The sequence below is a fragment of the Manduca sexta genome, unplaced genomic scaffold, assembly GCF_014839805.1.
Source record: "Manduca sexta isolate Smith_Timp_Sample1 unplaced genomic scaffold, JHU_Msex_v1.0 HiC_scaffold_1587, whole genome shotgun sequence".
Taxonomy (NCBI): Eukaryota; Metazoa; Arthropoda; class Insecta; order Lepidoptera; family Sphingidae; genus Manduca; species Manduca sexta.
The window spans coordinates 1-26,909 of NW_023592466.1; the positions used below are offsets into that span (position 1 = coordinate 1).

At 35.1% G+C, this 26,909-nt stretch overlaps 3 protein-coding genes and 1 long non-coding RNA gene across 4 annotated transcripts; 1 reads left to right on the forward strand and 3 right to left on the reverse strand.

The window, feature by feature from the left end:
• Nucleotides 1-117: 117 nt before the first annotated feature.
• LOC119191501 (gamma-secretase subunit Aph-1-like) lies at nucleotides 118-1,064 on the reverse strand (the record flags this gene model as incomplete). Its single annotated transcript, XM_037445389.1, has 2 exons — nucleotides 654-1,064; nucleotides 118-289 (listed from the first exon to the last, which is right to left on the reverse strand). Coding segments are annotated over exons 1-2 (394 nt in total), but the record flags the coding sequence as incomplete, so codon positions are not given.
• Nucleotides 1,065-1,357: 293 nt separating this feature from the next.
• LOC115444694 (ATPase family protein 2 homolog) lies at nucleotides 1,358-4,660 on the forward strand. Its single transcript, XM_030170573.2, is given in 6 exon segments — nucleotides 1,358-1,757; nucleotides 1,760-1,834; nucleotides 2,201-3,094; nucleotides 3,097-3,428; nucleotides 3,431-3,621; nucleotides 3,623-4,660. Coding segments are annotated over 6 exon segments (2,226 nt in total). The 5' UTR covers nucleotides 1,358-1,486; the 3' UTR covers nucleotides 4,086-4,660.
• A 461-nt stretch (nucleotides 4,661-5,121) lies between these two features.
• Nucleotides 5,122-10,185, reverse strand: LOC119191502 (DDB1- and CUL4-associated factor 7-like). Its single transcript, XM_037445390.1, is given in 8 exon segments — nucleotides 5,122-6,986; nucleotides 7,524-7,705; nucleotides 7,929-8,054; nucleotides 8,583-8,833; nucleotides 9,143-9,278; nucleotides 9,658-9,760; nucleotides 10,115-10,142; nucleotides 10,145-10,185. Coding segments are annotated over 8 exon segments (1,059 nt in total). The 5' UTR covers nucleotides 10,179-10,185; the 3' UTR covers nucleotides 5,122-6,787.
• Nucleotides 10,186-16,049: 5,864 nt separating this feature from the next.
• On the reverse strand, nucleotides 16,050-17,332 carry LOC115444724. Its single transcript, XR_003938754.2, has 2 exons — nucleotides 17,068-17,332; nucleotides 16,050-16,325 (listed from the first exon to the last, which is right to left on the reverse strand). It is a non-coding gene; the product is annotated as an uncharacterized LOC115444724 (long non-coding RNA).
• Nucleotides 17,333-26,909: the final 9,577 nt, after the last annotated feature.

Here is a 26,909-nt window from a genome sequence, read left to right on the forward strand (position 1 = left end):
GCTCAATGATAAAAAAACATTCTCTGAATTTATCCATATTTTTAATTTCAAGTATTAGTATATTCATTATTTTACTACAAAAATTAAGTCTAATTTATTTTAATAATTGACACTTACAGTCAGCCAACACATTGACAAGGGCAAAGGCACCACTCATTGTACCAAAGCCCAGACCAGACACATAAGCCATCTCCAGCTTGTTGCTGCCAATCTCGTGGTTCTCAGATATTTCCTTTAATCCTGCCTCCGTCTTCCTGAGCAGCAGGTACATGAAGTAGCGGAATAATTCCTAGAATAAAAAAAAATATATATTTGTTATCAGGCAGACAGTTCATTTAACTGAAATGCTTATATCCTGTAATTCTTGATAATGGTTTCACTTCCAGCAAAATATTTGTCAAGTTTGTTCTTAAACCTGTTTACATTTTTTTTTGTGGCAGGCGGAGTAATAATAATGCAGGTAAGTTCTCTGAAGATAAAATACTTTATCATGCATAAATACTGCAACGATATAACAACATGTAAAGATATCTACCCACTCATCAATGATTATCCAAATATTGACTAAGTACTGAATACAATACAAAGGTAATAGTTAGTGGCTTCATTGTTGACTCTGGTTTATGTTTTATGGAAGCTAGATATCTACTGACCTGTAGTATTATAGCAAACACCATCCCAAACGCTAGGTAAGATCTGAGAGGTACCACTGCGTACCACACCAGCGAAGACAACAAAAACGACAACAGCCATCCAAACGCTGCTGCGATCATGATGATGATGCGCACCGGATCGTTCGCTACCGTCATAGCGAACATGGCCAGTGGAGCCCCAAAGGCTAGCAGGGAACAACTAAAAAACTCCGCTACAGTCATTCTGCTAACTATTTAACACTATATGTACAATAATCACTATCAACTAGCTGCTGTAAAGCAGCTGTTTATTATCGTTAGTAATTAGACTTATACTTCAACATTTATAATTATTTTTATGATGTTTATGTATAAAAAAATATGATTCATGAAACGCAGCCAAGTTGTCAAATTATTGACTTTAGGTTTGACAATTAACATTTTGCTTTTTTTTTTGCTTTTTAAAGCTAGCGACATTACGGCTCAATATGTGCTGTAAGTAGTTCATTCAATTTAATTTATGTGTATTTTGAATTCGCTTCGAAAGCTATTGTAATATTAATAAAAAATATATATAATATATTTATAATAGTTTCCATAACTCAGAATATCCAGACATACAAGATAAGATATTTGTATTTCATACGCATACCTTTTCGTGCTTGAAATGTTAGCCGGCTGACGTGACAGTTACGCGAAACACGCGAAATTGAACTTATTAAGTGAGAACTGACAGTTGCGTTTTATTTATCAATAGTAACCTCAATTTTCTAGCCTATTTTTAAACCTTTGAATAATAAATTATATGCACAATTTAATAAAAACAAGTCCGTGATAAAGATTTTATTACAAAAATGCCACCAAAGCAAGCAAAGAAGACATTGTGGGTTGACTGTGACCGCTGCGGTTGTACAATAACCTCAAACGACAAGAATATTCATGCAGAGTTGAACTGCACTAAGAATCAATTAAAATGCCCTTACATTGAGGATGGGAGACTGTATACATGGTTGGAGAGGACAGGGGCGCCGCCAGATGGAGCTCCTAAGGATGCTGTGTTGGTACATCCCTCAGCAGGAACGCTGATAGGTTCTGTGATTGGTGGTGCCTTGGAATTGTGCAGGGGAGAGCTCCGACCATGGTTAAGAGGATGTGGCCTTCTAAAGGTTCTTCGCCGGCTGCAGTTATATTGAGCGCTGCCGGTAAGCCAAAATCAGTAGTACCTACTTACTTGTTTCAATAAATTATTGCCCGTATTTGCCAACTCCTACTTCAGTTACTTTTTGTCTATTGTAGGTGCAATACATTCGTTATTTATAATTTATTGTAGTGATACTCCCTATCAGTTGCCAGACTTGTACAATAGCGGAACCACTGTTTTAAAGTGATCATTATGATAATGGTTAGAATATAATTATATCCTCTATATCCTATATGAATCAATAGCATTTCTTAGTAAAACTTTTGCCTGTTAGAAGACACCCGAATTGTTTCTTGGAAACTCCTGTAGAATTCAATTTATGGTTAACCTGATCTAAAGATACTCAAAAGTTTAATGTACTTTTTAGACCTTCCTGCATCGTGGAGCAGTGATGGCAAGACAGTAACAGTTTCAGTCTTAAAAGAAGAAATACCAGATGCAACCTCAATTACCATCAAAATATTGAACCACAAAACTGAGTCAGATATTTGTGATATATTAAAACAACATTTTTATAACCATTTTGTGTCACATGGCAGTCGATTAGTTTATTATTACTTTGGTAAGAAATTAGAGATTGAAATCATAAGTGTTAAATCGAAAAATCAAAGTGAAGAAATTAAATGGTATGTACTTAAAGAGAACACTGTTTGGAACATAGATAGAGAAGTGATACAGAAGGTAAAGAAAAGACCAGCATTATTAGGTGGAGTTAATGATATTTTAGAAGAGGTTCAGACATTTATCCAAATATCTTTTAACAAAGACGGTTTAACAGCAAACTATCAGCCGACAAGAGGTCTTCTCATCTATGGCCATTCAGGTATTGGTAAGACTGCACTATGCAAGTACCTGATAGAAAATCTCAATTGTTATCATGTTGAGGTCAATGGACCAGCCATATTTAGCAAGTATTTTGGGGAAACTGAAAGAACCATGAGAAATTTGTTTGATAAAGCAATAGAGAATGAACCCAGTATTATCTTGGTAGACGAAATTGAAACTATATGTCCTAAACGATCCTCAGGCAGCACAGAACAGGAGAGAAGAGTGACATCAGCATTTGTTTCTTTCTTGGATAACCTTCATGATGAGAATAGAAGAGTCTTTATTCTTGCTACTACCAGGAAACCAGAAGCTATAGACCCAATGCTGAGAAGATTTGGAAGATTAGACAAAGAAATTGAGGTCCCTGTGCCAGATAGGATTAGAAGGAGGGAAATACTTTACAGTTTACTTAAAAATCTTCCCCACAGAATACCTGAAAAGATATTGAGACAATATCTGACTTGGCTCACGGCTATGTTGCTGCCGACATTGTTAATTTATGTACACAAGCTTCCATGAAATGTATAAAGAGGTGCAGCGAATCCATAGAAAAAGAAGATTTAATTGCCGCACTAACTGTAGTTAGACCAAGTGCCATGCGCGAGTTATTAATAGAAGTACCAAATGTGAGGTGGACAGACATTGGTGGACAACAAGATTTGAAGTTAAAACTCCGTCAAGCAGTTGAATGGCCGCTAAAACATGGCGAAAGTTTTAAGCGTTTAGGTATACGGCCGCCAGCCGGAGTCTTGCTTTACGGACCTCCGTGGGCTGTTCTAAGACTATGATAGCAAAAGCACTGGCGACTGAAAGTGGGCTCAACTTTTTATCCATAAAAGGTCCAGAGTTATTTTCAAAATGGGTAGGCGAGTCAGAGCGTGCTGTACGCGATTTATTTACGAAAGCTAGGCAAGTAGCTCCTTCAGTGATATTCTTTGATGAGATGGACGCTATCGGAGGCGAGAGGTGCGGGCGAAGCCGGAGTACATGAAAGGGTTTTGGCGCAACTACTTACGGAGTTAGATGGTGTGGTGCCCCTAAATTCCGTTACAATATTAGCCGCAACAAACAGACCTGATAGAATGGACAGGGCGTTGCTTCGACCGGGGCGATTAGATCGGCTTATTTACGTACCCTTGCCAGATTTCGAGACAAGGTTACAGATTTTGGAACTGAAGCTTGAAAAAATGAGTACCAGTGACATTAACTCGCACAGTCTTGCAACTAGGACCGACGGGTTTTCTGGCGCTGAACTTAACGCGTTATGCCATGAAGCAGCCTTGAGAGCTCTAGAGAGGAATCTCGATTGCCCAGCAGTAACCATGGAGCATTTTGAGCATGTTTTGAAAGATTTTAAACCAAGAACACCAGGATCACTGTTGAAGGTTTATGAGGAGTTTGCTTTAGGACAAAGATCTGGATGATAGCACTGTCGTCTTGTCTACAATGGACAATGAATGATTCTTGAATGATTTCATAGATTTCAAAAAGCACCTTGAATTAACACACTTTATAGGTCTCTGATTAACATTTTAATGAGTAATGAGATAAATAAAGTTTATTACCTCGAAGCTCCTATTTATGAAACATTATTAATGAAGGCTAAATGTATGAGATAGGTCATATTTTTTAAAGTATAGTTCTAATATCTTTTTCTACTGTTTAAAGATTGTGTGATGTTCAAAAATTATTTTGAATAACAAAACAATTAACCCTACTAGTTGTAGCAAAATATTATTAATAAAAAAGATATTTATAAAAAGTTCAATAAAAAAGTGTTACTTTATAAAGCAACAGAAATCAGTGGACTGTATATAAAGGGTTTTATATAATCATGACAGATTACCTAACTGTAAAAATTATCGCATGTTTACTACATTATTATATGTCTGAAATTAGTTGCGATTTTCAGCAGAATATCTACCAAAAATCAAATACTTGTATGGTAACACAATGTTATTAGTATAGTAAGTAAAGATTAAATATTTGGATTTTATAATTTATTTTTTCCATAGTATAAAGGAAGCCTTATATTTATTATTTGTATAAATTAACACATAATCTAGTCCTTATAATACTATTTTCTGTTAATAACACTGATCTTTGTGGGTCATTTTTTGGGGTACAATCATTTTATGCATAAATATTATACATATTACGATTTAATTTTAAAATGTGTTATTCTTTCGACCCACAAAATTTCGCTACAGGGAGTCACAACACTCACTAATTAAGATTTTAACATGGGCTCTATTGTGATATTACTCATTTATGGAAATAAGTGAATATAATGCAGATTTTAGAACAAAGTTGATTTTACATCTATAGTTACAGAAATTAAAGAATATTGAAGATTTATGTAAATATTTCGAATATTGTGCAAAACGCTAAATACCTATGCGATTTTGGAACTTATTCAAAGAATGTATATTGTTTAACACACTAGATAACTGTATTTTGTTTTTTTTGTGTACATTCTGAAAGTAGTTGGTGAATACATCTTAGTTTTGATTGGTAGATGACTGTAATAATAAATACCAATGAGCAGAACTTAAGATTGTGAGTGAAGAAAGCACAGAATTTAAAGATATGTGTGCACTTAACAAAATCTTCTTTTACCACACTTATATTTTACATTGTACACATATGGCCTATAATCGAATTTGCTCTAAAATCTTTTAATGTTATGAAGAAATTGTATTATAAATGCGAAATTGTCTTATATTCCTAGTATAATTTTGTATCCGAATATAGATCAAAAACATATCATAATAAGTATTATAGAGACAAAAGTTTATCAAGAAATTATGTATCGAAAACAGATCAATTTATCGACAGAACTAGATAATATACTCCCGCCTCCCCCCAAAATAAACTGGTCGCAGTAACATTCTTTACTCAACAGCAAAACGTATTTGGTTTAGTTTTCACGAACAACCACCTGATTTCAAGTTGGGAGGTCCAAGGCAAATGTGTTGGAACTTACACCGAATATTTCCCACCTGGAAACGAAAACCAGGGCCTGCCAGACCAAAAAATAAAGGAATATTTTTGTCAGTCTTTCATATAAAATAGTTCCGTTTTGTATACAGAGTGTTATTAATGAATAAAATATACTTTAACTCTTAGGTCAAACGGTACCACACAAACATAGCGTGTAGTTTTTTTAAGTGAATTACCTTAAACATTGGTTTTCCATCAATATACTATTTTTTCAATTATATCCAACACTCCACTATAAAAATTGAAAACGGTACATATTTAGTCAAGGTAAGAATTCTTAGATAATAAAGGTCTCCTAATATTCTGTCAAACGCAATTTCATACAAAAGATCATTCATTAGTTGTAGGAAAATGCGCGTAATCACAATTTACTGCATTCCGCCGGCGTTAGTAGTGTGACGAACTATATAAATATTTCAACCAGTATAAGTTATATTAGACCGCCCAAAATATTATACATAACAATAGTCCTTAATGGACCACCCTGTACATTGAGTACCAAACTCCGCATGACCAATTCAAGAATCGCCTTGTCCTAAAGATTTTATACACAGAGACTCTGTCTCAGGACCTAGCTTCCTGACACATTGCTTATCCTTCTTTCACAGTTCTTTGTTCAAGGGATCAAAATATGTGCTCAATTTTTATTACGGCCTTCATTTTCGGGATCATGGTATTCAGATTATTATTTTCGTATTTTTTTTTTTAAATATTTTGTGATGTGAAATTAATAATGTTTTGTTGGCAAGTGTATTTATCAGAATATCATAATTTCTTTCCAAATGTATCAAACCTATTTTCATCGACACTTTGAAGTTAAACTTATAATTGAAGTGCCGTAAATGAGGCGAATAGGAATTAAGGAAACTTTAAATTATGTTTTAAGATTCTACTACAATTTAAAACTTCAGTTTTTTTTTCGAAGTTAAATGATTTCGGAATTTTTGAAGTTCGTGAGTCTATTGGGTCTGTTTGGTTCTAACCCAAAATACAACTTAAAGCCACTGATTTAGGCCATACATTATCTGCCAATCAGTTCAATGCCAAGAATTTTATTCATTATCCCCATTTACACATTTTGATCCTTCGAGCCGGAACTGGCGAACCCCACCCCATTCTACATTTAAACGCGCAGTATCTCAGTGTGCCTGTTGTAACATATGGCGATCCAGTCTGGTTGTGTGGCGCCCCACTGTATTTGATTCACTTCACCCTCGGCTGCGGTATAGGCCAGGATGGGGTCTTCTATTGCGCGCGGCATTTGTTGTATGTCCCATATTAGCGCCTGATGGTCGTCGCCCGCTGTGCAAATGTGGCACGAGCTGAATGGACAGAATAAATACTTAATCATGATGAGAATAGATTTAGAATGAGTATATGGAATTTGGATATTTATTTGTTATTTTTGTTTTTAGGATGTTTTTTGCTAGTATGTCATTGGATAACTGCTGGATACATGGTAATGACGAGCCAGACACTTGTTCCCATAGTTGTTTGGGGTCACTTGGCATAATTAATGACATAGTCAGGGTCACCGCGTCCCTTTCGTTGAATGTTACAATGTACTTGATTATCGGGTTTAGTGTAGTTATCTATCTACAATAGAATCAAATTTAGTTTTATTCTTAAACAACTTTAGACTAACAATTTAATTGCGCAAGAATTTCAAGATTCATTAACACTAGTGGCAATTCAAAATAAATGCGACTTGTTGTAAGTCTTGCAAGTTTCAAAATTTACAAAAGTCAGCCTGCGGTGATTGTTTAGTAGTATTACTTCGAGAAGTCGCCTTCTGTATGATTTCCTAAATTACAGTCCGTTTTGACATTTAAGCTAAATGTACAAATAGTGATGGTTACCTGTGCGGCGCCCAGGCGATGCCGTTGACGCATGCGCGGTGGTTGTTGAGCCTCGCCACGGGCGTGCACGGCACGCGCACGTCCAGGATGATCACCTCGCACGCGTCCATCGCGATCGTGGCGAGGTAGTTCGGGTCCTGCTTGTTCCACGCCAGCCGGAGCAGCGGCGTGTGCTGCGGGTCCTGACAAACATTATCTAACTTGTTACTGAGGCGGACACAAGGCTTAACTTGTCATGTTGTTAAGCACACCATTGCATTCAAACTGTCGTTGTTGTTTAATATTCTGTAGATTTATATATTAAGTATGTATAAGAGTTGAGTAAAATATAGTTTTGGCTGGTCTAAGAAATTCAAAAAACCATTAAAATAGTTAATGAATAAATACCGTATCCCAGCTGCGTACCTCGTATATGATGGTGGAGTGCTCGAGGTGTCGCAGGTCGAACATGCGCACGGAGCCGTCGGCGCCCACCGACGCGAACATGTCGCGCCCGCCGCCCGCGCGGCTGAACGCGATGTCGTACACCTCCTGCACACACACATATCACCACATGCCCGCTGCACTACTGCGCATGTCTCAAACATGGGGCAGTTCATGTACATAGGTAAGCCCTGTATTATAACCGTGTTACTGCTGGGCATGGGCCTCTACTACTGAGAGGGATTAGGCCTTAGTCCACCACGCTGGCCTAATGTGGATTCGTAAACTTCACACACCCTCAATATAGAGAAGTTCTCAGGTATGCAGGTTTCCTTCACCGGTAAAACAAACTATAATACACAAAACAGCAACAGCCTTGTTGGGTGTAGAATGGACTATCAAGACAAATGTTCATAGATTCAAATCCCAAGGGCAAACCTCTAACTTTTCTAAAATTATGTGTGTATAGTTTGCCAATTAGTAAATTTCCTGTCAAATATTAATTGAATGAAGAAATATAGTAACTAGTTTCCTGAAATATATCAAAAAGTGATTTGAAATTCATATCAATATGAGTAATTGTAATTTTCGTATAAATAGTGACAAATAAATAAATGATGCACAACCAACCCTTACCTTATCATGAGCAATAAGCTGGGTCTTAACATGTCCAGACACCTCATTGACTCGTCCCAACACCTGGCCTGTCTCCAGACCCCAGATTGTACAAGTGGTGTCAATACTGCTAGTGCCGATTAGGTTGGGGTCCACTTCGTTCCAATCAAATGAGGTGAGAGGTGCACAAAAGTCTGAATTCTTGTTGTTATTGAGGACACACTCGAAGAGAGTGTATGGCTCGCCAGCGCGCCAGATTCGAAGATAGTCACCTGGTAGGAAAAATAAAAAGCAATGTTCCATTTTCAAGTTGATTCAAAAAGTAAATTAAGAGATCTGAATATTGATTATTTCTCTGATGTTTATATGTCAGGAATACATAAAAACAGATCAACCATCATAAAAAATCTATACTCCTTGGTAGTGAATAATAGGCATTATTTATAGAAAGAGATAATCATAGCTTTGGCTTCATAGAGCATTGCCTCTTTCACTCATACCTATGCATATAGCAACCCACATGCAAATTTTTTTTTTAACGAAATGACTATTTACTGTCAAGTACTGTAACAGACACTTACCGCTGGTGGCTAGTAGGTCAGGATACACCCCCTTGCTGTCAGGGATCCACATGATCTTGGTGGTGGGGTACGGATGGTCAAATGTGCTCTTAGCACTGAATTCACTTGTGTCTTCATCTAATGATATGATCTGTACCTGGATTTAAAATAATACACATCAGTTCACACCTTTATCTCAAAGGTTTAGGTAGAAGTATAATGGATGGAACCTAATTTTACTAAGCTTACATCTATCCCATTATGTTATAAGCCTAAATGTAGCCTATAGCAAATTTTTTTAGGATCAGATCAGTAGTCTAGGATTACTCCAGTTCCTTCATATAACTTCTTGGGCATTACAAGCAAAGATTGATCAAAGTATAAATGGGATCTTGATAAAACAACTATCTATGAAAAACTTAATAGAACTTAACTTTTTTTAAATGTTAACAATATAATTACATATAAAACATAACTTAAAGAGGCTTCAAAATACAAGTAATGTCAAGGTGTGGATAAGGTCTTTTTATACTTACCTTATTATTGTATTCTTCAACAAAACTGCCCAGCGCCAGACGGAACCTCTTGTCCGGTCGCACAGACCAGTTCATGGAGTATAGAGGCCATGGTGCTTGGTATCTGGTTAGGGTTTAAAAATAAATAATAACATTATATAATTAGAAAAATACTAAAGTAAATAAACTTTACTGTAAATTTACTATGGTTAAAGGCATGTTTCACAGTATGCAATATGTTTGAATTATTCCATTTAATTTACAAATATTTTGGGCTTCTTTTTCATTTAAACGGAAAACATAAAGGATACAAGGTAAGAATAAAAGACATAAGGAATGAGAGGATAAATAAATCCTGCCATAAAACTATAAAAGAATGAAAATTGAAAAAAATTAAACTATAATATATTGTGGTAGCTATGAATAAATTCACCAGAACAAAAAAATATGAAACAAATCAGTAAAGATATGTACATACTTGTATATTTCTTTGCGTTTCGTGCTGAGCTTGTTGTACTGGAACTACTGTGTGGCATCGACATGTTTCAGCCTTCTACAACACAAACAATACATACATATAGCATTTTATTTATACATCCTTATTGGATATAACTTAAGACAATATTAGTACACGTGCTTGCTAGCTCACTCATGGCATATGACAGAGCAAGGTATGGAGACAAGTGTAATAGTTTTTTTATTACATTAGTTTGAATTGTTTATAGTAACATAGATTTCTCAAACGGATTGGGAGCCTAGGATTACCATATAGGTTTAAGAACCCGTTGAAGACATGGTTTACAGTTATTTTCGTAATAATAACATTCTCATCAAATATAATTCTACGCAATTTGAGCAAGTGTAAAAAATTCAACATCAAACTTTCTGAAAAATCGATATCACATAAAAATGGTGTTTGGCAACTTTACCTCGCTTCGCTTCTCGAAGCATATGTTGTAGTATATCGGTGTGGATTATTTATACGTTGTTGATATTAATCCACAAATGCCCTCTATTTATTTATTTAATTCACAATCACTAATAATAAAACATGCATTATTTTTATAAATTTGACAAATGACAATCCACACACGGCCATTGACAATTGACATATTATGACAGTGAGTTGCCAATTATTTATTATATTTTTAACTAATATAAATTAATAAATTAACGCTTCGGATTTTGTATTATAAATAATCTATGAGCTAATACTCCAGAATAATTCTTTATAATCGAAAATACAAAATATTAATGAATCTGCAATGTGATGTTCGAGAAATCTAAGTTTTCAATATTGGAAACTATAAATTGAAAGTTGAAGATTATGTTTGAAAGCACTTATATCTACATAATATGTATTTTGCTATACATTTGGCATATAAGACATCTTTTATTATTATTAATTTTACTTAAACTTTGGCAGACATAAATTGATTAGAGACAATTATTATTCCAAATATAATTAACGCCTGATAATAAAGTATTAGCAACATGTTGTTTGCTAGTTGCTCGTTGTCTTTTGTTTATGATCAAAGCTTAGGCACCATAAAACACGTAATGTAATTGCAGTTAATTAATAAATTAGTCCCTAATTAGTATCTCTTACATAATTATGTGCAGTTTGTATTTAATTGCTTCCTTTACCGTATGCCGCATGGATGAATATCAGCCATCACTCATTAATCTAGGCAAACAATATTGCAGTACATAAGGAAATCGGAAAGTATAGTTATAGTAGCACTGGTTTGGTATTTCGTTTTCTACATAATTGTTTCAGACTTCCAACAGTAATTAATTCAACACGCTACATGGATATTATCTTTATCAAATCCACAGTAAATCACGTCGTCGAAAAATGATTGTATTTGTTCATTATTGGTGGTGTATGGTAATTCGTAACCATCCGGTAAATTATTTACTTGAAGCTTAACTGAAAAATATGTAATTATTATTAGTACCCTCATGTAGCGGGTTAGTTTTGCCTATTATGTAAATATATTAATCATAATTTTGTAATTAGGTCATTTAACAAGAAATCGATTAATTAATTTCAGATTAATTACGCAAACGATGTAGCCGTCCTTAACATTTAATATAAAAATTAACTTCCAGTTTCCATACTAGTATAAGAATCTGTGGGAAAATAATGATCTTAATTTTGTTCGAGGTAATATTTTACAATTAGGTAAAGGTAGGTAAGTAATATGATAAGAATTTTTATATTTTAATTCTTACTATAATAATATAAATTTAAAATTTACTGTTACTTATTTAGAATATATTTTTGCAGGTTTATTTTACATAATTAATTTAATCATGGAATTATTGTTTTTTGTGGCGGCATAAGTAGATCGTCTATTGGAAAGACCTGGGTTCTATTTCCAGGACTGACACTTTGTATCAAGGTTCTCTTATCATAATGTATTTTCCTACTAATGCATTCTCTCAGGAGGTTGATGTCAGACAGAAGGCTCGTCATAATCATTTTTGCAATATACATACGAAAGTGTTCTAGATTACTTATAAGTGATCGTCTTCACAAGGCAAGGCCAATAATCCCACAGGACTTATGAGTACGCTGCCAACTATAAGGAGGCAAAGACACAAGAGGAGGAATGGGAAACATCGGAAAGCTGTTACTTTCTTAACCCTAGCAAATTGCGCTGTAAATAAAACTGCACCATATTAACACAGAACCGTGACCTATTCAGACGTAACCGTTTCCTAATCTTATATCGCTAATCCCTAAACGGAGGCTGATGTAACAAGAAAGCTGTCCTTAACCGGGGGCAGTGCGCATGCGCTGAATAGATACCGTCGCCCGCGCAACCGAGTGCCTATTTGGTGCATGTAGGTCGGAAGTCGGAATGTCTAACACGATTACTCAACTGTTATGTTAGTATTGTTAATCACAATAATTGACCGGTTAAATAACTGGCTTGCATTCCTTGCAATATAATATGAGTCTTGTATTATACATTGTCTCAGGGTAAATACAGGTTACTAATAAGATGGGATTGGATTAATGGAACCGGCCTAATAAGGGTTAGTAGCTCTCACTCCTTACGAACTGTACGAAGATCTCTCAGGCATAAAGTTTTCCCCAGGATGTTTTTCTTCATCGTCAAAGCAAGTATTAAATAACTACGAAAAAAGCGGCCATAGCCTAGTTGGGTGTGGAACGGTCTGCCCAGACGAATGTCCGCAGGTTCAAATCCCAAGGGCACACACCTCTGACTTTTCTACAAAATCATGTGTGTATTCTTTGTGAATTTATTGTTCGCTTTAACGGTGAAGGAAAACATCGTGAGGAAACCTGCACATCTGAGAAGTTCTCTATAGGAATTTCGAAGGTGAGTGAAGTCTACCAATCCGCACTAGCCCAGCGTGGTGGACTAAGGCCTAATCCCTCTCAGTAGTAGAGGAGGCTCGTGCTCAGCAGTGGGCAAGTATATAATACAGGGCTGATATTATTATTATTATTAAGTAGAGATTCGTCAATCTAATCCATATTATTTATGTAAATACATACTATTGTCAATTATAGACGAAATCATCACAAGGGTATCCAACAATAATAATAACAGGAAGAAATGCGTTCAAAGTCTTTGAAAGGCCGTTGACTCTATGGTATGTCATGGCAGAGCGACGAAATACGTCGTATTATTAACCGGTGAGTAAGCTCGTCAAACTGGAACGTAGTCAAATACCAAGGCTCGTCGGTCTTCAGAACTGAGTTTCTTATTATGATAATCTGACTGGCTATTGATGGGGACTTTATGTTTGACTTTCGTCTTACATGGATGAATAGCTTTTGCTTGCCTTCTCGCATGTGATCTCTTTTTTGTGTTACTAATTAAATATAGGAAGTTTTAACTTAAGGATCGTACACTTAGTATTCTGTTAGTGACAAAAATGCAGTTGCTTTAGTAGAATTGTCTCTAAAATATTAACAATCTTAACACCTTAATAATACCAGTTCAAAAATAATATGGTCTTATAATTTATGTAATAATTTTGATATCTAAAACTTTTTGATGCATATATTCGTAGAACATGGCTTATGAATAGTGGTCAGTAAAGTCATAAGATCAGAGTAGCGCGAGTAACACCAATTCATTAGTGACTAAGCTTTATCAATAGCGACTTAGCAATTGACTTTCAATATCAATTAGCATTAATTATAATGCATACAACTCACAACCGTATCAAGGTCACATTTCTTGGAAGAGACAAAGCCGCGGGCTAATCGATGTCAGTTCTTATCAACCTTGGTGAGCAGTGTCGGAACATGATGAATGATAGGTTTATGGACAAAAGAGTTATTAAATGCCTTGACCTGACCCGTGATACGATCGCACTGGGCTTCAGGCAAAGGTCGATAGTATGAAATTGGCGCGTGCCGACTGCCGATCACTTTCTTGGTAACAAAAGCGTGGTTTAAATCAGTAGGTGGTCCTGTACACAAGTGACCGACTGAGTAAGTTTTTTATATACAAATGAATGACGTATCGAACAAGCTGCTTGCCCATTAATAGTAGCAACACCACTGAAATAAAAACTACTGCGTGGTGTTGCTCTACCTTCGCCCCCTTAAAATCCTAATATGGCCCTTAATTATGGGTAACTACAAAATATTTACGGATTCATTATAGGTAGGTCCGTCGTGTTCCATTTCGAAGATTTTGTAGCTAGTGTGTAATTCCTGAACTTTATGAACTTAAAACGGATGTCAGCGTAATAGGTTTCGAAGTGTGAGGGCTTAAGTTGCATCTCTTTCAAACCTATCGAAGTGTAACGTAAATTACACTGTTATATATACTATGTTCTGCCGATAATACCCTAGTGTCTTCTTCTCGGAATATGATAGTTTCTATTTTGTTTTACCGGATATCCCACGGTACAAAAAGTGAAAACATGTTAAATAATTTATCATAATAGAGTTACGATTGATGGCCGACAGTGGCGTCGTCACAACAGGAAAATGTTATTTTGCTTTAGGCAAAGCTTGCGTCGATCTTTTTATCTTTTAGTATAAACTAATCGTGCCCAATAGAATTCGTGGGATAAAAGAATCGAAATATAAATTGACATTTATTTACAAATAAATTTATACCCAACTTGTTTTATTGCAAATCATTGACGAGACGAGCATGTCGCTCGTCTACGAATAAGCAATGCCTACAACCGCCTATCAACAGTAGCATCGCGTATAGAACTATTACAAAATAAAAAATTGGATTTTGATAGTAAGTCATGCACAAATTTTTACTATATTAAAGATATCTAATATACTTTACTTCGTGTAGATATTCTATTGTCAATGTTTTATGGTACCTATCTACATAAGCATTTCCATCTGCCTCATGCGATGTGAATGTTGACGATTAACATTACGTGATACTTGATCCTAGAAACTCAGGTAGTGTTCAAGGCCATAAAACACGTAAATTAAATATTACTAACACGACACACGGATTTCCTCGCAGTTTACCTCAGCTTTGAAAATGTTAATGACATATTTAAATATTTTATATGTCACGAGATCTAGAAAAGCCTAAATCTTCAACATTTCTGGTGTTATTAAAAGCAGGAAATGATGGTATTTTGATTGAGGATGTAGTGTTGCCAGTTAATTTATGCCTATGCAGGATATAGAAACAAAAATTAAATATAAAGTTCAAGGCTCAATGATTAATCTTACAATTAGATTGGAAATAAATGATAAGTACGATTTTATTTGGTTGATGGCGAAGGAAATAGGTTTTAAAGGTTGAGTTAATTTTATAGGTAATAGGCAATTCATAATGTTTGACGATTTGAGGATCGTTTTATGATTTATTATGTTTATGCGAATTTTAGACGTTGGAAGAAAAGTATTTTACGATTTTTATCGCGGTTTTTATATTATTATAATTTTCTTCGGAGGTTTCGAAGACTTTGTAGCCTTCGTGGTCTCGGGGGACTAGTTTTATTTAAATGTTCGAAGATCATATTTTTCATTGATTAATACTTGCGGTATAATTATAAGAAATTGTATACGTAGATATTAAATATACCGTGAATTAAGTATAGTTATTTTTATGAAAGAGTTGAGAGTTATTATTCCAATAATAGTTTGTTATGTGTAACTTTTATGGTTTTAACGACAGTCGCTTAAGTGTGCTCTATCAGAAACAAAAAATGATCTATATAAAACGGTCACAATTATCGAGACTTTAAGATTTCACAGTTTTTTGGTATTCGCATTACTTATTTGATATGTCTTTTGTGGCTATGTGCAAATTATGATTAGACATTATTTTTTTTTACTGTACCTATTTTGGCGTGGCCCACCCTATATAACACATTATTTTAATTGTATTTCCGACATTGAACTTTCTGTATTCACATAAATATTAAAAAGAAAATCATTCAGCCAAGATTTATTTCCTCAATACATTTGCATAGACGAGCAGCTGTTGTGCGAGTTAATTTTGTTGTACAAACTCCTCAAACACAGCATTAGGATGAACAGCAGCCCGGTACAGACCACCAAGTGTTTCAGCTGCAAATCGTACAGATCGCACAAGTAGATAGAACGCCGCCCTCCAGTCTTCTGGTATATGGCTCTTTTCAAACGGTACAACTTCGGTCTTCTCAGCCTTAGTTTGAGCATTTAGTCGTCTGGGTTGCATAGGTTCATACTAGAATTTGAAAGGCGGGGATGTAGTGAAGGAAAGTGGGGTGTTAGAGCGCGCTGCACACAGTCTAACAACATGCTTATTGATGCACTCTGTGTGGTGGTTGATATAACTGCAGGCAACACCTCTTTCCTTTATTTAGCTCCTTTTATTCGAGGCAATCAACGCATAATACATTATTCTACTGAGATTGTGGGTATTTATAGAGAATGTAAATAACCTATCGTCAGATGAACAGTTTGTTTTGGGGATTTTTTAAAAACAAGTTATGACGCATATTACTTATATGTTATAAAAATGTAGGCATTACTGTCGTTATATGCGCAATTTAAAACCGACAGAAGAAGATGCCAAATGCAACAGCAACAACAGCATCAAATAGGACTATTACATTATTAAGGTCTTCGTATATCTTACAACATTTTTGGAAGTTGGCCAGTTTATTCCGTGATAGTTGCATACTGATCGACTAGGTCTTGGTGAAATGTCACTATCAAATTTATTACAAATATCACGAAAAGTGTAGACATCAGACCATTTTTGATACGCAACATACAAACGCGAAAAATTCGGTCCCAAGAAGTTGTTCTTTTAAAGCCAGACATAATGGTCTGTAGTTATCAATGCTAGCATACAAATGAGGATATGTTGAACCACCAAATAGTGGTGGTTTGAAAAGATACTAAAGCGAAGTGGACTAGTTAGCTATATTTACTCAAGGATCAATACGCTGCAAAATACTAACCTTGTTGTTCTCTACATCCTTACAACCTGATTGATTGAAGCATTCTGGATGCTTCTTGAATGTAACCGATATTATTGTCTGTTCCCACAGGCATTATTCAAAACTGCTTTAAACTTATTGGCCATATTTAATCATATTATTAAATTAATGTTTTTGCAAACTTTTCATTATTGGTTTTGGTTGATTTTGATTGACATAAATATTAAACAGAATGAAAGAGAATAAAAAAATATGAAAGAGAATTTTGATACTTTAGGCAGTGACAAAGTGGTGTAAAAAGGTTTGTTTAACTGATTGCCTTATTGCTCTAATATATATCTATAATGGCCTTTGAAACCGAAAGGTCCTGGGTTGAATTTGTAGGTCAAAGAAAATATGAATGCTGTGAATAATTGCCTATGTTTTTAATTTGTGCCCAAAATGGCGTGCATCCACGGGTTACGTCTCTGCCTTCTTCTGCAATGAGTGTAGGTATAAGTCTACATATTAATAATTTAAAATGCAAATACTTTATATAATACTTATATTTTCATCAATATCAGTGACCTAAATCACTAATATACACGCAATTGGTGTAATAACAAACTAAAGTAATGTTAAGCTAAAAGTAGCCCTTGCATTTTTCCGCATAACACCAAATTCGAGACAAAGGCAATCAAATAACGTATCCTAAGTGTATATAATAAGCGTGCAAATCGTATGGCATCTTTATTTACAAATAAGTGTAAAGAATTTGTATTGAAAGAAAGTATTTTTGCAAAACTATGGTCCTTGACATATGTAGAACAGAATGTTGTAGCAACAAACACATGTACAGATCTTACAAAGTTATTCAGTCGTTGCTAAACCGATCCTACAGTAATGAAACTTATTAAATACATTTATTCCGACGGTATGTATAAGTTTGTATCGTTTCACTTGCGATGCGGCCCGCGGCGGTTTTATTCGTTTCGGTTTCGGAATGCGCAAGTTAACGTAACAATCTACCGGCTGAATAAACAATGTCCCTACCTCCTTAGTTCCACCTGGGTCATGGAGGCTCATTTTGGCGGGAACTTATTTGTTATGCAAATTATGCTGTGTATTTATGCATTTAGAAGAATTTACATGGGAATTGTTTTAAAATGTAAAGTTATTGTCATGGTGGCGCCTAAAATGTATATAACGTAAATACATTATAAAAATAATAAATGTTTTTGTTAACATTACATATTATCCTGAAATAACGTCTGTATGCCGAGGAGGTGAGCAAAGACACAACAGACGGATCGATGTGTTCTACTAATGCAATAAAGTGACGAGGGTGGACTCGGGTGGACTTATCGTCACATTGGTAAGTATCAAACCTATTAATCATCAAAAACTTAAAAATTTCAAGTAATCTACCAAACTAATGTTTTTTTTATGAATCAGCTAGAAAACATACAGAATTTCTATCATAAAGATCTGTGTGATACTACATTATGCTCGTCATAAATTATTATTACATACAAGCACGGCAAAGTGACCCCACGGCATCTGATGGTAAGTGGAATGTGGTCCGATAGAATGTCGACTGACGAGAGACGATTACCCCTCGATAGTCGACACAATTATGCCGGCCTGTTAGAACCTGATATACATAGGCTGATACCGAAACGCGACACACTTCGTGGACAACTATTATAGCGGGTTTTAACACCTTGTGTGCGGTGGTCGCTATTAGGGCGGATGTAAAATATATCCTGCCACTAGCAAATTATTATTATATTTATTGACTAGATGTTAAGACTTTTATTCGATGAAACGCGATGCCGTTGCATGGAGGCAGAAATCGACGAAACAACACCGCAATATTCTGTGCGTACACCGTACAGCTATCTAAATGGCGTCTCGTAAGTAGCATAGTCAAGTTAAATTGTTGAATGTCTTTGTGTCAACCACTAAAATCAAGACCGTAAATGAGGATGCATAATCCATAAATAAAGATAATGTATAAATGAGACATTAATGGAGGAAATAATGTATGATACGTTGGTATAGCCGTCGCGAATCAGACCGATAGATCACGCGGTAACAGATAGCGCGAACCAAGGTGACGTGCCGTGGGAAGTTACCAGCCGCGTGGCGTCCATAGTCTGCAGTTATTTGCTCATGCGCATAAAGGATTTTATAATAAGTATTGTCAAATTAAACCAATCTATCGGACATTGAAAATGTTCAACTCTTTTTGAGATATTTGTAGGAAATTATAAACTATTGTTAAAATAATATTAGTTTTTTTAATGATATGTATAGTATCTACGACATTGATACCCGGGCAGATTGCTAGTTATAAAATTGAAAATTCCCCTCAATTCCAGGTGTGCAGGAGGCCCCCCTAAATTAAAACAGCTCTGTACAGTTAACGTTGTAGCGTTATAATTTAAACTAAAATGACCTACTTGTTCAAATAGTGACTAAATACCGTTCAGGAATTACTATGTTAAATAAAATCAAGACAATCGTCAATTATATCCTTTACATGACTTAAAAACTAGATAACAATCATGAATACCGTGACGTAGATTCGTGGTCTGCAACCGGACGGCAGCGACCTTGCTGACTCACGATACGACGCCGACACGACACCGTCACGACAACCCGCCCTTCTAAAGCCAATTATGAATGGTATTTCTTGTGACCATTACATTTAAATTTGCAATTTAAATTGTTACTTATTTTACTAAGGGAATTTGTTTAGAAGTTTTTGTGAAACAGCCCCATCGTAGCTACGATGAGCCAAGCTGCTGCAAGTTGCCTTTCAAGTAGATAAATTAATCTGAAAATATTTGCTATGAGCCCGGTTGTTGTGGATTTAAAAGTCAAAACAAACAAACAAACCACTAATTTATCCCGGGTATGCAGAGGCGCAACCATGGCACTCACTTTTCGCCAAGCGTGTTCCGTCCTATGATCTGACAGGGAGCGAGCCTATCAACATATCGAGCACAAATTCTAGAGTCTGGGCTGCTACTAAGCAGAAAAACACAAATATCACTGCCCGACCCGGAATTCGAACCTTGGACCTCAAAACGCTGTTATTCCGTGCATGTAATAAAACTGCGCTACCGAGGCAGTCAAAGGATTCAAAAGTTTATCAAAATTAATAGTCAGAATACAATATTTGTATCATAACCTCGGGTCAGGTCTATGAGTGTGATTATAGATTCGAGATCTGATATTTATTTACATTGTTTTATAGCATCAAACGAGCAAGTAGGTCTACGGGAAGTAAACATCGTAGCTCGTAAACAGACACAAAGGTAAAGTTATGTAAGGAGGAGTTTTTAGCGGGTCAATAAATAAGTAGGTAGTGTGATTATTGTACTTGAATACCATAATGTCAGAAGATTTGAACTTATAGGTCTTTGGAAATTTATTTTCGCACGCAATATTTTTTGTAATATATTATACTCTCTTGCTTTTATAAACGGTAAAGTATAAACAAATATACGTACTTTCGAATCGCGTATTTTAAATTGGAATCAATTAATTTTAACAGTATTATTTTCATAATATCCGCTGCCCTGCTTTTACTCCTTAATCCAAAAAAACCAACGCGATTCAAACAGGAGTAATTGCTAGCCAAAATATTTACACCAGAGTGACTTTCTTCTCCTCTAATATCCTTTGTCCTACAGTGTTGTGATAAAACCGAGTTTGCGTTCATAATTATCGACTTCCATATTGCTATTTGGCAACACAGATAGACAAAGAGGTTCCTATTCAAGCGGTCTCTTGTGTAAAAGACCCAGCGACTTATATTTCACTGCTCCTTCTTCACGAAATAATTTGGTCTGTAGATATCGAGCATTTTGATCCTGGCGTTAGCGCATATAAAACAAATAGAAATAAGATAATATTGGAATACAAAATACCGCAGCAGTTAAAGTCCTGATTGGACAAAGTAATTGTGGAAAATTGGTTTAATAGTGCGAGGGCGTGGCATTAACAGAGCTTTGTGAAGGTGACCTCGTTCAGCCAAATCGCGCGTGTGCATAATTCACTTATCTGAACGTTATTTTAGCCTGTGATATTTGTATTACAATGTATCTATTTGATTTTACTCCGTTAAATTTATTTGCTGGTGGTAGGATATATTTTACATCCACCCGGATAGCGACCACGGTACACAAGGTGTTAGACCCTTCATAGTGGCCCACGTAGGCGTGTCGCGTTCCGGGATCAGCCTGTGTATATCCGTTTCCAACAGGCCGGCATAATTGTGTCGACTACCGAGGGATAATCATTTTTTTTCAGTCAACATTCTGTTGGATCCCACTCAACTTACGATCAGGTGCAGTGGGGTCAGGTTTATGTGAACTTATAAAAAAAATGGTGGTATAAAGGGTTTATACGTTGTAAATAAGCCGGGATTTTTAATTTTATATCATGGATAATTAATTGAATATGCAATTTCGAAAAAGGCACATGTCCGAACTTGTAAAAATGTTCAGGAAATGTAATTTTTTTTAAAGAAGTATAAAATAAAAGGTTAGAATTTTGGTTCAATTAGCAATAAAAATTAAAGAAGTTTTGTTGTTATTTTTTATTATACATACATTTATCGATAGAGATCTAGATATTATATTTATGAGATGTGCCCTTTTTGAAATTGCATATTCAATTATAAGCGTGCTACCAATAGCTGTGGGTTTTGAAGCTTTTTTGTAGTTCATGATGCTCACGTGACTTTTAACTTATTGTAGGGACAGGACTATGTGCAAATGTTTTATGTACATAATATATTGTATAGTCGTGTGCCTCATAGAAATTAACCTCCTTAGCGTATAATTTTTAGGTATACCTTCTTAGTGTTGATCAACATTCCTTAATTAATTTGTGTTCAAAATTTGATGTTTTTAGAGCTACCGATTAGTCTATTTGTTGTCTGTCTCTCACCAATACGATTTTATAAAAAAATTTGGTCAAAATATACAATTTATACATAAGTTGTTACGTTGCTGTAGTTATTACTTTGGACAGAATTTAACCCCACTGTCTCTCGGTGGTAAACTTTCGAAAATATTTCGTCTGAAGGCCATTCGTTCTGCAGTTTTATCTGTTTATCAGTAAGCTCCCTACAGTTGACAGATAAGTTATATAGTATAATGGAAACTTTAATTAAAATATACAAATTTTCGGATTTTATCACGGTTTTAATATTTTAATTTTCTCCGATAAAATCCGAAAAATTGTTTAATTTTAATGTCTAACATTCGCGTAAAGATAAGATATCATTATAGAAACTTTCATGTTTAAGATTATACTTATGTGAAAAAACAATATTGTAGCCAACCATGTATTTATCGATGTCATGCAAGCTCAGACTGGCGTGTTACTAAAAACAGAAAAATTATGCAAAGCTAATTTTATTGTTGTGTATTAAGACGTAATGGGTTAGTAACAAAGATCTAGACAATTATAAATATTGTTTGGCTTTAAGGAATTTTAAGGTTTTACAAATTTGTACCTTATAAGTCGGAAATGTTCTCAGTTCTAAGGGTTCGTGGTTACGCATTTTTGCCGTCTTATTATTGACTTTGTTGATCTACTGTTATAATAATTAATTCACGTAATTATCATTTAATTAACCTATGTCCGAACAGGGTTAAATGGTAATCCAATTTCTTGAAAACAGAACACGCAGCCTTGAGTCCATGGTTGAAAGTTCTTAAATTATTTGCATCTGTCATTTAAGTAGTATAAAGTAACATATTTAGGTATCCGGTTACTGTATCAATGTTATTGTTAGTCGTAAGGGGCCGTTGTAATGTTGCAACTTTTGGATTTAATTGCATCAATCTAAAGTCGTGAAAGACTGCGGATGAAGTACTGTAAGAGATTATTGTTCTAACGAAATATAAATTTAGGTGCAATTTTGGCAGTTGGTCTTTAAATAAATATATGTTGTTACCCCGTAGCTATATTGGGTAAGGAGGTACTATTATTGCAAAATATTAAAGAAAAATGAATCTAGGCTAAATACGCCCCAAAGTAAAAAAGAGACAAAGCTAAGTATATATCAGCAGGTGGCAGACTAATCAATTTAAGTGACGTATATTTGCGACATTGAGTTTCATACATATTCGGAACCCATCGTAGGAAGCCATCTATATGTATGTATAGATACAATACATATTTGATGGTCCCCTTTTCTGAATATCGCAATCGAGTATTGTCACACGACAATGACGTCAACTATACACTTGAAAAATACGGTAGAGTAGAGATCCGACTCGGAACTAATGCCGGACATTTGCCCCGTGACGTTAAGTGTTCACCCACTGTTTTTTGTTACAGTAGGCTGGCATACATCTGGCAATTGGCGAGGAATGTAACGCATTACGTGGGCTTAGTGGTTGATTTGCAATCCTAGCCGCTCTAGACTCGAGGCCATGTGCAGACCCTTTCTCGGCATCCAAAATAGTAATTTAGGCAGATTATAATCAGAAGGTTCGCGAGCCTTTAATACATTAAAATACTTTGAATTTAAGTTATTTCTTGTAATCATCAGTGGTTTTTTTTTGGCCCGATTTGTCGCCCTTATCGTCTGGCCGCCTTAGGCCCGAGCCTACTGGGTCTTAGGGCAAATGCACCACTGCGTGTGCCACTATGGCTAATTTTACTTATGTACTGTGGTCGCTATCCGAGCTACAACAATATACCAACAAAGCCGATATTGAAATAGGTCGGTGTATGTCATCATAGAAAACACCGTTTCCTAATGCGTTTATAATTGTGGCAACATTCCACCTCCTTGGGGATTAAATGTAACAGTGCGATGTGAAAAATAACGCAATATCTCTATAACAGGAACAAATCAGTGGGTCACTTGATGGTTAGTGACCAGCTTAGTCAATTAATGTACAAAGGTCTAGAGGTATCGCGGGTATTGATTAGTAGAAGACAATGGGCTATAAGGATGTCGTTTAGATTTTAGGTCTTCTTCAGATTGTATTTATAATGCACAAAATGGCGTGAGAGGCGGTTTTCCGCGCCTTTTGCAGTGATGTAGAGGCTTCTATGTCTTGATACAATATATGAAAGGTATTCCTATTCACATGTTAATCCCATTGTTTATTCCACCAAGGATAATGACGATTCCGTAATTCAGAATTCTAGGTCTTAGCCCTGATTGGTGACCTAACGCTGCGGATACCAATTAGGTCCTCATTAGATATTATTATTCCGTTGACATTTGGATTTCTTCATTGTTAGTCATTGGTGCGTGTGCAATTACGAAATAATCATGGTCAGGCTATGGGTTCTGATGAAGGCCTTCTTTAGACATAGAAAAAGGTATTTTAGTATATTTCGTATGTGAGGGGCCGCCTGAGTAGCTGTTGTCGCTGGAATAGGTATAAATTCGCTATGTGGCCATCTTTATGTTACTTGTTATTCTACAGTATAATATTGGGTGTTATAAGGAGTAAATGTTACGTATTGAATAGAAATTAAATAATTTATTGAATCTGAAATATGTGAAACATTATTTAGATGCAATAAAATTTTAATCGACCACTTCACCACTCGTGGTGCACTTTTTAAAATCAGATTAAAGCTATAAAGTAGGTACAGTATAATAATATATATTTACAGTATATACTAAATATAATAAATATTTAGAGCATCTCATTTATTTACATGCACAATAAAAAAAAGTATTCCCCTATGTATACACAACCGTCTCAGGAATCATGAAATTATTTCATGATTTAAAAAATAAAACAAATAATGTTTTATTTTATATTTCCAATATGCTATTAGAATTAGGGAGACGAGACCAATGCACCGACATGTAATGTATAGAATTAGTAACTAATTCAAAATAGACAAATTATGTGCTATGTTGACCCCAAAAGGACCACCTTAGGGTAGATAGTTGGCACGCCGAAGTGAGAACTTAATAAGACACACGTGTAATATCAAAACAATTCCCCGCGAAAAGAAATACCACGTGATATCTTTGGGTATATTTGTTTCAATTGACTTAAATTTGTTGCAATATTATTCAACACGACTGCGTAAGGGGCAGCGGCTCGTGTCCTGCAATTAAAGTCCAGTTTTCACAGCGACATTAGTAAAAGCGGATTTATTTTTAGACGAAGGTTTTGCCTAATGCAACTAGTTGTATTCACTCAGGCATGTATGTTTTTTTTGCCGTTAGACTTGGGCATTTCGGCTAGCACTTTAAAGCTACTATTATTGTATTAGTTTAAATTTTTCTCACTATGGCGCAGAGCAAAAATCTTTTTTTTTTGCTCAGTTTGGATAATAAATAAAAATATATTTTACTGTTTTAACACTGGTATGGTTAGAGATAAGCTAATGACTACTAGGGTGTTAAATTTTCTCAAAAATCATTTTCCGATTATCAGCCACCTTTGCACCTTAAATTTGGTCATTGCATTCACAATTCCCCTGGCTGATTTGGCATAATCTGTGCCATGATCACGTAAGCTAAGAGATCTACGCTACAAATATAATGTTTGTTAGGGCCTCATAATTTTCTTTTATCCTAGCTTGGCAAAGTGACTCCACTACTGATTTACGACTAGTGAAATTTAAAAGTCAACCAACGAGGAAGATACTTCTTTGGCCAACCTCATTATTATATACAGCTATAGGAACTTTCGCCTTGCCTAGAGCTTTTCAATAGGGGACCGGACAAATTTTCAGAAGGTGTTTTAAATTGATCATTGTGGATATAAATAGCCAAGAAAAATAGTATTTTGCACAAATAAAGCTTAAAAAGTACATAAAACCATGCCTAAATGTTAAATAGCTATAATTCCCGCGCAAACGCTACATTATGTCATTTCGTCTCGTGTGACGTCATACGTGGATAAAGCAACTTGACAAGTCTTGTCATTTGAACAGTGATTCAATAATGCCAGATTAGGGTTATTTACCCTAGATTTAGGGTAAAACTGAATCAGCAGGGTATTTTTATGGTTATTTTTGGGGTAATTCTACGAGTTAAGGTATTAAAGCTATTGTTTCACGGTATTGTAATAAATATTGAGCTTAGAGAAAGATGTTTCCTACAAAAATTGTAGGCCATGTAACAAATATAATTTTTTATTCAATACAATTTTCGTGTACAGCTAGTTGTTCCTAATAAAATGAGATAATTAAATTAATAATTATTGAAGTGGAAGTGAAGAAAGAAGTGGCGTCTGCATAGATAAGGATATAAAAAAAGTACCGAATTATTTATGATTGGTTTAAGGGTAAAATTTTAAATTCCAAATAATCCTGGGGTAAAGAGAAATTATGATCTGGCAACACTGCATAGACCGTGTTATCTCAGGTAATCTCAGGTTACTGTGTAACAACCAGAATTCTATATAAATAAATATTCTATTCCATATCATGTGGCAGCTAAAACATAAATAAATACATCTCATAACCATAACCTCCCTAGGTGTACAAATGATTTAATTAATTGAAATATTCATCGTTTTATTTTAAACCGAAACACTATTATTTATTTACTTACATCAAAGTGATCCTCACAAAACTAAATCGGTGAGTCTGCAGACATTCCGTCGTAGGTTCGTCTTGCTAACTGCAACCACTTTATTCGTATATCTGCTTTTCGTGGTACATCAATAAATAATTTGTTTGGTAAAGATATAGAAGTATTATTACATTCAGGTACGATGCACCAACGATATTTTTTGCGGTCCATTATGATTAACGATTAAACAATCTGTAAACGTTAAGCTGGAAGATAGTAACAACGTCCCGTATAAATTAATATTAATTATTAGAGCAGTTCTGTGTCAAAAAACACCTTAAAGCATTAAAATAAC